This window comes from Zymoseptoria tritici, chromosome 1 (assembly GCF_000219625.1).
Source record: "Zymoseptoria tritici IPO323 chromosome 1, whole genome shotgun sequence".
In the NCBI taxonomy this organism is placed as follows: Eukaryota; Fungi; Ascomycota; class Dothideomycetes; order Mycosphaerellales; family Mycosphaerellaceae; genus Zymoseptoria; species Zymoseptoria tritici.
In genome coordinates, this window is record NC_018218.1 from 1569088 (window position 1) to 1580641 (window position 11554).

Here is an 11554-nt window from a genome sequence, read left to right on the forward strand (position 1 = left end):
GATGGCCTGGCAGAAGAAACAGTTGACAAGCTGCCGGCGTGGGTGATGTCGAGGTTCAGGTCGTCGAAGTTCGACTCGAATGAAGAATACGCGACACGGGCAGAAGCGCAACCTTATATGATGGACCCTGATCGCGTATCCATGTTGCATCGTACAAGAAGGACATTTGTTACCTTGACTGCAGTACTTCGAAATTCTTCTGAACTCTGGACGTGGTTGCTGATTGTGCCTCCATAGTTGAAACCCAAGTGCGAACGAGAAGAAGCATGGAATAGTCGACAGGTTGCCTACGGGCAATAACCAGCACAGTATGCTCAAGACACCACCTATGCAGACGGCCACGGCCACGATCGAAACGCTTTGCGGACGCCTACAATCTGCGACCTTGCTGGAGGACAGACGGGCCGCGATTCTTGGCCTACGAAGCTTCGCCAAAGAATATCCTGCTTCAGTCGCCAGCGGCTCACTCAGGGAGCTGATCTCGATTCTCAAGCGCGATGGGTTGGGGGAGACAAGCTCGACGAGAGGTCAAGATGGGGAATCACGGCGAAGCCAAGAGGGAGGAGGTGATGTGGACACCATAAGAACAGTGCTGGAAACGCTGTTGATGCTTTTCAACCCAGAGCCAAATTCTCCTGAGGCTGGCGACGAGATCGCATTGTTTCTGGCAGACGAGTTTTCTATGGTATGCATGATGCAGTTCGACAATACGATTGGAAGGTGAGACGGCGATAGCTAAGGAGATAATAGCGACAAGACAACATCGTTCTCCTCCTGAACTTGCTCGATCCGACCAGCGCATATGCCGATTACTACTCGCGCTTGTACTCAGTGCAACTGCTCTCGGCTATCTGCGCTGCCCGACCCGAGCGACTGCAAGAATGCATTCTGTCTGCGCCTTTGGGTACATCACGGCTGGTTGGTGTGCTGGACGACAGCCGAGACGCTGTGCGTAATGCCGGACTTCTACTGCTTGTAGACCTCACAAGCGGGGCGAACGAGGAACTCAGGAAGATCGTTGCTTTCGAAGATGTCTTTGGAAAAGTATTCGCTCTCATTCGCCTCGAAGGTGGGCTGGCAGACGCTGGTATCACCGCGCAAGACTGCCTGAGTCTGCTCGCCAACTTGATCAAAGGTTCTGCCAGCAATCAGACAATGTTTCGCGAATCAGGCTGCGTTTCGCAGGTGGCCCAGCTGTTGACCCAGGCTTTCCCTGGTGACGATGCAGAAGCAGTATTTCTGCGTCAGAACCGAGAGAAAGCGTCGTGGGGCCTCCTACAGCTCCTGAGGCTGTTCCTCGTGCGAGGCGAATCGAACACGCCTCAAAATCAAATCGCCTTCTTCAAGGCTGGCATCGCTCAGATCTTGATCGATCTAGGATTCGCAGTGCTGCCGCTTCCCATCCGAAAATCGGCACTTAGAGTCGCAGCCGCGCTCATTGAGGGCAACGCTCCGCTACAGGAGCAGTTCGCAGCTCTCACCATCGTAACGCCGTCTGATGCGGAACATAACGCCGAGCAAGTAGAGAAAGCGGCGCAAACTAATGGCACCCACTTGAGACCAGGCACTGGAAAGGGCAGTGCAAGAGCTAGCGTTGAGACTCGGCGAACCTACATCATAGAGGCACTTCTAGACCTCTCGCTTTCGAAGCCACAGGCAGACCCATCTCTTCGAGCTGCGGCTTGTGGTCTGATTCAGGCTTATCTCACGAAGCACGCACGTATCAAGATCCACTTCTTGCAACGAGCAATCGCAGGACATGCTGAGCACGAGGTTGCTGCGAATGTGCTGACTGCCCTTCTTCACCCGGCTGCGGACGACACCAACGGCGTTGTCTTTGCATCTTGGATCGTACAAGATCTTGTGGCAGATAATATCGAGGCTAAATCTCTGCTCACGGCCGTGAAAGAAGGCGACGAAAGCGAAGGCGAAGACGTTGTTTCTGCCACACAAGCGCTTGGGTTACAGCTGCAGGCGACTCTGCAGTCGAATCCTGTCGAAGAGAGGCTTGGTGCTGCCTATGCAAGCCTTTTGACCACTCTGCTTTGGGACTTTGCGCCTGGGATCGACGACCTGCTCGCAGAAGGCTCAAGTCTTCTGCAGGTTCTGGTCGCATTGGTGAAGACCCCAAAGGACGAGCCGGTCGTGATCGGCCTTGCGGCAGCACTGTTGGGCACTGTATACGAGTTCAGCACCAAAGACTCTCCTGTTCCGAGAAGAACCCTCGCGCCACTGTTGCAGCAGAAGCTAGGACGGACCAAGTACTTGGACGCGCTCCTTCAGCTCCGCCGACAGCCAGCAGTTCGCGACTATGACCTCGATCTCGAAGTGGATGAAGCTGGGGATGGTATGATCAGTAGAGTCTTCATCGATCTTTTCGCAATGGAGTACTCCCGCTTGCGTAAAGCTGTTGACAAAGACCCTGGTGTTGAGGTGCTGCCTCCGTCCGCCGCCGAAGCCGGAGTGGACCGCGATGTACTGGACGATCTAAGGCAGAAGATCCAGGTACTTAGCGAAGCAAATGCGAAGGCACAGGAGGAGGCTCTAGAGGCGGGGCAAAAGAGCGAGCAAGATCGCATGGCTGCGGCCAAGGAATTGCAATCTGCCAACTCCGAGATCGATAGGCTGCGGAAGATCAATCAGGCAATGCAGCAAGGCCACGACAACGAGCTGGAGAAGCTCGAGAAGAAAAACGAGAAGCAACGTCAGACGGCCGATGCTGAGCACAAACGTGCCATCGCGGCGGCCAGGCAAGAAGCCGATCGTCAAGCACAGTCTACCCTTCGGGAACGGGAGGCTAGCGCTGCGCTGAAGGCTCAAGAGTACGAGCGTCGTCTCGCAGAGCTCGGAAATGCCCACCGGATCGAGTCGAATGGTCATACGAATGTCAAGCAGCAGCTTGAGTCACTCACTAAGAAGCACAACGAGTTGATCATTCGGGAGCGTGACCTCAGCCGGCAGCTCGACGAAGTCCAGCGGAAACACGCTACGACCGACGCCAACCTCCGCACTGCCGAGGCGAGGGCGCAGGCGGCTGAGAGTAAACTTGACATATCGAAGAGCGCACTTGAATCTCGTGGCGAGGAGCTTGAGAGTCTCAGGTCGCAGTTGAACGAGCTGAAGGAAGAGCTTGCTGGCAAAGAAGAGGAGCTCAAGACTGAGCGCTCTGGTTTTGCGGATCTCGAGAAAGAGCTTGAGACTGCTAAACAGGCCACGACAACTGCACGCAAAGATCTGGATGCGGCTCAAGCTGCAACGAGTACTGCTGCCAAGGAGCTTATGGGCAAGGTGGAGGGTCTCAAGAAAGAACTGGCGGTGGCGAAGACTGCAGCAAAGACGGCAGAAACGAGTCTCAAGGCAGCAAACGATTCGAAAAACACAGCGGAGAAGGAGCGTGACGCAGCCAAAGACCGGGTCAAAAGTGCAGAGAAAGACCTCAAATCCTCCAAGGACTCACTTAAAGCGGTGGAAAAGGAACGTGACAGCGCCAAAGAACAGGTCAAGAGCGCAGAGAAAGATCTCAAGTCTGCCAAGGAGTCACTGAAGGCGGCGGAGAAGGAACGCGATGCGGCCAAAGACGCCGCAAAACCTAACAACCAAGGCGGAAAGGGAGGCGCCAAGAAGGGCACAAATGCTGGCCCAAGCGCCGCGGACAAGGAGAGAGTCACGAAACTCGAGGCAGAGCTCACCACCGCGAAAGAGAACGAGACGAGTGCAAAAGAAAGCCTCGCCAAAGTCGAAGCCGACGTGGCGGCCGCCAAAGATGGAGAGAAGACAGCAACAGAGAATCTTGAGAAGTTGGAAGCAGACCTAGCAGCGGCGAAGGACGGAGAAAAGGCGGCCAAGGACGATCTTGCAAAGCTTGAGACCGACATCACTGCTGCAAAGGAAAGCGAGAAGGCCGCGAAAGAAGAACTTGAGACTTTGCTACTTGTTCTCGGCGACATTGAGTCAAAGCGAGATGAGTACAAAGCTAAAGTGAAGGAGCTGGGTGGCGAGGTCACGGACGATGATGAGGACGATGATGAAGATGAAGACGAAGACGAGGAAGATGAAGATGAGGACGGCGTGGACTAGCCAGTGCAGCATGATAGGCGCCTGAAACGTCTTGAATTAATATTACCGTCGAGCGTCACGCATGTGGCACGCCAGCACTTGCAAGCCCGAGATTGACTATGCTCAGCAGGCCTTCTCCCAGTATCAGCCCGGATGCCAGTACGATCAAAGGCGTTTCCTCCCTCTTCTTCCACTGCGTCCAATACCAAGCCATCAGCCCGCCAAGTGTCCTCGCAAGCGTGAACGACGGCGTATTGTACATGCCAACTGCAACAGCGATGCCTCCCGGGACGTAAGGCAACCAGCTCGCTTTCTTGCTTGTCCCGTAGATCCGTACAGCCGTCAGCACCGCCCATATCGCAGCAGCGCCCGCTGCGAATACACCAGCTTTCGGTGGCAGCCCCTGGCCAGTGACCAGTCGTGCGGTAAACACCCAGACAAACCCGGTCGGGACTTGGAACAGGCCGCCCGGTATAGTATAGACATTGGTGTACAGTCTGTACACCAGAGCGCTCACCACAGCTCCCACTCCAGATCCAATCAATTGTCCCCAGAACTGCGCCTTGGGACTCGCTCCAAGCAAGTGGCCAGTCTTGAGATCCTGGAGCAAATCCCCGGCTTGCAGCGCGCCGGCTTCACTGATGCCGCCGGCGATGAGATTGATCACCACTGCATTCTTTGTTCCAGCCGGCGCAAGACCTGCAAACACCAATTGGGTCAATTTGCTGATCCCACTGACCGGATTTAGGTCGGTCTCGCCGAGAGCTCGGACCGCCATGATGCTCAATAGGAGGGCAAGGACTAGAGCGAACACTGTGAGTCCGATGCTGATAATGCCCGCCATGGAATATTGAACAGCGAAAATGCAAAACACAAGAGTCAATGCCAGCCCTATCAGAGTGGTCTTGGCTCCGATCTGGTGCTCGGGTGGTGCGTCGTATTCCTCCTCCTCATCGAGAGGCGCCGACTTTTGTCTTTGAAGCAATCCGGCCGAGTCGCTATCCACCGGATCTTCGAGGTTGACTGGACTGTATCCTCTCATTACAGGTCGCGCGAGATCGACTGCAAACTTGCGCACTCCATTTCGTTTGATGCCTTCCACGATTTGTGGCCCGTACTGACGACTATACCATATTGTAGGGCGTAGTATCAGCCAGCCCAGGCTCACTATAGCATCCGCGAGCATTATAGCGAGACTGACCCAAACAATCCATCCCTTCGAGCCGGTATTCCAGTCAGACACCGGGCCGGAAGCCCAGCCCTGATGCTTGGCTACTGGTGATAGCACGGCCCATCCAATCACTGAGCCGATGAACATGTGTATTGTCGTTGATGGGCCCATGATGATGCCCTGTCCAACATAGGCAGGACTAGGGTTGAGGTTCCACACCCATACATCTGACATGTAAGTGCCCAGGATCGGTATCGAATGCAATTGAGGGAGGAAGTAAGATATCACGGTGTAGGCTCCAGATACGCCAAACGATGTGGTCAGAAGCCTGATCTGCTTTTGCCAGTCCCTCTTCGCGGCATCGCTGTTGCTATCTCGACGTTTGGGCCGTGCTTCTTCCTCCTGGTTGGTCCCGCTCATCAGTGAGCGGCTTTCTTCGTCCCTCCCTTGGACCGGTCTTCTCCGGCGTGTGGCGTGCTCTTCAATATTACCTTCAGCTCCCGTCTTCTCGCCGCCGTGCAGGACACCAATCATTAATGCAGTGGCGGTTCCTGAAGGAAACTTGAGCTTCTCGCGAATGATGACCTCCTTTCGGAGCGGTACTGCAAATAATACACCGAAGAAGCAAAGCCCTAAAGCCCATAACACGAGCTTGGACAGTGGTAGGTGGATGCCATTCTTCATGTCTGCGGGGACAAGGCCTGTGACTGAACTCGGGTCGCCTTGATCCGGGACCTCTGATGGATTGAGTAGGAACTCAAGAGCCGGAACAACTCCGACCATTCCGCAGCCCAAAGGCATTGTCCCCACAGAGCCGGCTACTGTCTGTACAAGCACATTTTCCACCTCACTGAAGCCTGCCCCGATATCGAACCTCTTGAATGGTCCGCCCAACCTGTCTGCAAAAGTTCTGAGGCCTTTGAAGTATGCAAATCCTATCAAGGCACTCGGCATTGCCATTCCAGATATCCAACCCGTTTGCAGGCCAAAGTAGGTATTGGAGAACGCGATGAGCACGCCAATCACGAGTCCAAGTAGCAGAGCCCGTAGTGTGAACTGCGGTTGTTCGCTCCTCCGAGCCAGGAAATCCTCGTCCGGCTCCTGGCCGATGGGCTCGCGTGCTGCACCAGATCGGTACGCTTCGTCGTCGCTGCTCATGGTATCCTCGCTGGTCCGGGCGGCCCTCGCTGACGATGAGCCTCTGTCGGGCGCCATCTTCTTCTCTTGCTCGGTCCCGTGCAAAAGCTGTGGTGGACGAGGAAGAGGACGATCCTCCGAGAACTCGACACCGACACCTCAGTTCGCGGTGACGCCATTCTGAAGGTCATGCGGAGCCGCACGAAGCTCGGACGATCGGCCGAAGCTTGCATTTGCTGACTGATCCCAAGATTTCCTCCCTCAAGATTCGCTTGAGAAATTATTGGTTCAGAGACAAATGAGAAATGAATTCGAAGCAGAACGAACGACCAAACGGCAACGCCGGCATGCCAGAACTCCCTCATGGTTGGCGATTGAGGAACAGTGCGGGTGAGGTCGTGGGGCCGCCAGTGGAGGACGACTATTCGGGCTCAGATTCTGGCAGCGACGATCCTGAGGGCTTCAATATCCGGCCTGATTCCGAGGGATGGAACGATGTTGAAGATGATTCGGAGCCGGTCAGCATCAAGTGTCTGTTATGCGACGATGTGTTTGCCGACGTCAAAGTGACCATGGAGCATTGCAAGGCGGCCCATGAGTTCGACTTTGTGGACATCCAGAAAGCAAAAAGTGAGTCAACTCCAGAGAAGACCGAGTGTGGTATACATTTTGCTGACATCTACAGAATTGGACTTCTACTCTAGCATCAAATTGGTCAACTACATCCGATCTGAAGTCCTCGCCGGAAAGGCCAAGCCTGATGTGCAAGATCCTCTGGCATGGGCGGACGACAAATTCTTGCAACCCACTTTGCCTGACGATGCGCTTCTGTTCAGTCTTGACGAGCTAGATGAGTCGCCTTTATCAGACGAGGAAGAAGTTTCATCCAAAGCCGACTGAGCACCATACAACCCATGCCCACGGCAGCTTCCGAGCGTCTTTGCTCGAAGCGTTTGTGTGACGACCTCGAGTGCACCTTCAGACCTCGACTTACACCGTCTGCTTGATGTGCACAATCAAGCACGGGCGGATTTCTACGTGCGCCACAAATTGTACCTCATGCTCATGCGATCGGTGTGTCCGCCGACATGACGCGCGCCACATAGGCCACGCGATCAAATGTGAGGCTGACCGAGGCAGGCCTTTCTTCAAAGGAACAGGAACGATCGCATCTGTCTCCGAGTCACGACTCAGCGCCCAAACGTCATGCCAGTTGCGATGGACCCTGCTATTTGGCATTGGAATCGATGTGTGTTCCGGCCCGTAGTGCCGAAGTACCCATTGGGCGAAGAAGTACATCTGAGCGATCAAGCTACTGCAAACTATCACGAGTCAGCCGACATTTCGCAACCTTACTTCAATCGCGCCAACCACGATGTGCCGTTCCAAGAACATTTCGTTAAAGTGACATGCCATCGATGGCGATGAACCAGAAACCTGCGTCCGGAACTACGTCCATTTGGCCAGAGAGTTCCGATCGAGTGTATTAGTACTGTGTTCCTGCTGGTGACTTTGAGCTTTTCTAATTTCTGGAGACCATTCGAATATATCGAATACTACTTGTCAATTGCTTTCGTCGATACTCTACGACAATCATGGCACCATCTGCTGGCGTCGACGCCCCAGACGACCTTCCCCCGCCGCCCATTGAGGAGACAATAGTTGGCACCGACGATCTCAGCTCGCCCATGGTTGAAGTGGATGCTGGCGTTGATGCCGCTGATGATCTTCCTCCGCCGCCTATCGAGACGACATCAGCTGAGACCGACATCCCAACCTCTCCTAATATTGAAGTGGAAGACGCTGGCATTGATGCCCCCGACGATCTTCCCCCACCGCCCAGTGAGAGTACAACTGACACCGATGGCCTCACCTCGCCCAATGGTGAAGTGGAGCACGCTGGTGTTGATGCCGCGGACGATTTTCCCCCACCGCGTATTGAGGAGACAACACCCAACTTCGACGGCCTCAGCTCGCCCAATATTGAAGTGGAGCACACCGGCGTTGATGCCGCCGACGATCTTCCCCCGCCGCCTATCGAGAAGACAATGATTGAAGCCGACGTCCCTACCTCGCCCAATGCTGAAGTTGAGCATGTCGAAATTAATGCCGCTGACGATCTCCCTTCGCCGCCCTCCGAGGAGATGGTCGATTCCGGTGTTGATGCGAATGGACTGGAAGACGCTGGTGTTGGTACCAGTGACCCGATCTCGACGAGCAAACCAACGAATGAGAAGAGCATGCCATATCAAGGAGCTCAGCCGTTCGGAATACCAGACGACCTCGTGCGTAACGAAAGGGCAGGAGGCTTCCGAATCTTACCAGCTCCTGACTTAACATCCGAACCGTCTCTGAGACTTTGCTAACCCTTCTGCCCTTCGGTCTAGGTCATCCCAAATATCATGCAGCTTGAAGATACGGACGAGAGACTTTGGGTCCCTCAAGCTGATAATGTATGGTAAGTTCTAAAGCGTATAAGGCCCGTAGTAATCCTTGACCTTCCACGGGAATACCAGCAGATCTTACTCTGCATCGAAGTCTCATTGTCTGGACTATAGCTGATCTATCCACTTCTATTTTTCAGGTTCCGGCCGCTGCTATTCAACACGTCAAACGGATACTTTGTCAACATTTTGAAAGTCACGAAGAGCGGCGTCCTCAGTCGACATAGGTACACGGGAACGGTCCATGCATTCACCTTACGGGGAAAATGGCATTATCTGGAGCACAATTGTGAGTCATATCGACGTAGTGTGCCTCTTGAAAAGAGTCCGCTGACGGTTTGAAAAGGGTGGGCAACTGCGGGCGGCTACTCGATGGAGCCGCCAGGCGAGACTCACACGCTTGAAGTACCAGATGACGTTGATGAGATGTACACCCTCTTCCACGTGACAGGTGCATGTGTCTACGTCGATCCATTCGGCAAAGCTGAGCGGATCGAGGACGTGTTCACAAAGCTTGAGGTAAGTGTCCGTCGACGCACTGCAGAGGGACATCTTCTAACTTTATTCAGATGGCAAGAAACCACTATGAGAAAGTGGGCTTGGGAAAGGACTATGTCGACCAATTTGTACGATAGCGCAGACTGCAAGTGGCTGAAGATGACATGATCGTCGTAGGGACAATGACAGGGACGTTCAATCCACAAAGCACATGAAACATAATCATTTCTCATTCCGGAGTCGCCTCGTCGCTTCGTCGAGAGGCCGAAAGTGTGTCTCTGGATCTTCAGAACAGTTCCTGTTCTTATGTCATGCCGGGCATGCTGATATGGCCTATGCCAGCTTTCCAAGGTACTCAAATAGGTCGGCGACGACGGCCACAGCCAGGTTGATGCAGGCGAACCATGCACGAGAGACTCTTTCGCGAAGGCTACGGTCACATCTTCTGAAGTCTGACAGAGGAACACACCGACATTGTCGTGTGCCAATGAATTGTCCGTTAACCAAGCCAAGTCCCGGGAGGTGGCAGACCTATGCCTTGATGAGTGGGCCAGCGAACCTGCTCCAAATCGAACATCGTGTATACGTCGTTTCGTCCTTGAATAGCTAGGCGTATGTACATGAAGCATGTGAGAAAGCTAGACGGAAGTCTGGTTCGCCGTAGGGGCATGACCCTGGCCAAGGGCTAGATTGCATCTTGCTCTCAGGTCCTGGCATGTGGTGACCACTACTGTGATCATCAACAGACACGCGGCCGGACTGCTGCATCATCCAGAATGCAAAGCGTTCGATTCAGGCGTAACCTAGCATCTCGCGCGTTGGGGGTTTGGTCTTGTTTTGGTCTTCTTTGAACACAGAGAACGTGTTTGCTGCTTCGTTCATGAAGGGCCGCTGTACCGAGGATTCTTTCAAGACCATGACCCGCTTCAGTCTTGAAATCCTGCCTATGGGTTTCGAATGCTGACGACCAATTCTTATTGGGCTGGACATTGTAGGTATGTGGTACGTACAAGAAGAGTGGTCCCGTGAAGAGTGAAGTGGAGCCACTTCCGCCGCAGCTTGAAACTTTGAACGTCACAACCTGCCATGGCAATCGACGCAACACCAACAACAAGCAAGCAAGCTCTCAACTACACCCATCCGCGGCGTTCAACATGGCGGATCGCAAAGGCGCATCGTCGAGTAATGACACATCTTTCCGCAAGACTTGGAATCGCGATGAATACGCCGCAAAAGCAAGCGAACGCGATCAAAAGATCAAGGAAGAGGGCAAAGCTCGATACGAAGCTGCGCTTGAAGGGAAGAAATACCATCGCCGAGCCTCGACACCACCAGACACGCGCGATACAGAAGCACGCAAGGCAAGGTTGAATGTCGCAGATCAGGTGGGGAAGACACAACTTGTAGTAGCGGGCGGACAAGGAAAGCGAGGCAAGAGTGCCGGATTCTACTGCGATGCTTGCGACCTCACGTTCAAGGACAACCTGCAATTTGTGGAGCATCTGAACAGCAAGCAACATTTGATCGCTACGGGAGAGACTGGCGAGGTGCGCAGAGCCACACTAGAGGATGTCAAGGAGCGATTCGAGTATCTCAAGCGGAAGCGAGACGAGGAGAAAGCTAGGGACGCAGTTGATCTGACCACAAGAATTGAAGTCGCGAAAGAGGAAATGGACAAGGAGCGTGAAGAGAAGAGGCGGAAGCGCAATGAGAAACGCAGGAAGACTAAGGATGGGATGGGCGTGCCGGAGGTCAAGCTCGAGAACGATGGAGTCATCTGTTGAGAAAGGGTATGCGAATTGGGCTATGAACAATCTTCGATTTAGCGTGGCGTTGGACGGACTGTGGGCTGGTGTCCGGAAACTTGTGTTTATTAGTACAGCAAAGGCTACTTACGTCCTCGACAGAGAGAGTGAATGAAGTGTTCGAGCGCATGTGCTTGCATGTGTAAATCAGTCAGATTATCTTGTCTTCACTTGTTTGTGCTCCACCTTCATTCACTGCAAGGGAAGGCTTGCAGACCCTCTTGCCTATATATTCCTCATCCTCATCCTCTCCTCCAACAACACTCTGCGTAAAAGCTATCTTCGACAGAGCTCACATTTATCGTAAGTGCCTGAGGCCACACTCGTTCCTGCAGGGTTCAAGTGATCCGACACGCTTCGAGCGCGCTAGCGACTTTCCGCGTAAACATCAAAACAGCAACCCTCGACCTTCTCTTCCAGGCTTCAACTCACTTACGCCGCAC

General features: G+C 53.8%; 4 protein-coding genes across 4 annotated transcripts; 3 read left to right on the plus strand and 1 right to left on the minus strand.

The window, feature by feature from the left end:
• Positions 1-310: 310 nt before the first annotated feature.
• Positions 311-4077, plus strand: MYCGRDRAFT_34213 (uncharacterized protein; the record flags this gene model as incomplete). The annotated part of the gene is made up of 5 exons (XM_003856002.1): positions 311-501; positions 553-675; positions 798-1493; positions 1560-3169; positions 3785-4077. The coding sequence occupies 5 exons, from the start codon at positions 311-313 to the stop codon at positions 4075-4077; spliced, it is 2913 nt and encodes a 970-aa protein (XP_003856050.1).
• A 55-nt stretch (positions 4078-4132) lies between these two features.
• MgOPT6 (oligopeptide transporter) lies at positions 4133-6447 on the minus strand (the record flags this gene model as incomplete). Its single annotated transcript, XM_003857547.1, has 2 exons — positions 4133-4373; positions 4500-6447. 2 exons carry the CDS (start codon positions 6440-6442, stop codon positions 4133-4135), a joined length of 2184 nt encoding a protein of 727 aa, XP_003857595.1.
• Positions 6448-6682: 235 nt separating this feature from the next.
• Positions 6683-7402, plus strand: MYCGRDRAFT_102163 (uncharacterized protein; the record flags this gene model as incomplete). The annotated part of the gene is made up of 2 exons (XM_003856003.1): positions 6683-6994; positions 7050-7402. 2 exons carry the CDS (start codon positions 6712-6714, stop codon positions 7262-7264), a joined length of 498 nt encoding a protein of 165 aa, XP_003856051.1.
• A 3058-nt stretch (positions 7403-10460) lies between these two features.
• On the plus strand, positions 10461-11090 carry MYCGRDRAFT_83502 (uncharacterized protein; the record flags this gene model as incomplete). The annotated part of the gene is made up of 1 exon (XM_003856004.1): positions 10461-11090. The coding sequence occupies one exon, from the start codon at positions 10461-10463 to the stop codon at positions 11088-11090; it is 630 nt and encodes a 209-aa protein (XP_003856052.1).
• Between the last annotated feature and the right edge of the window lie 464 nt (positions 11091-11554).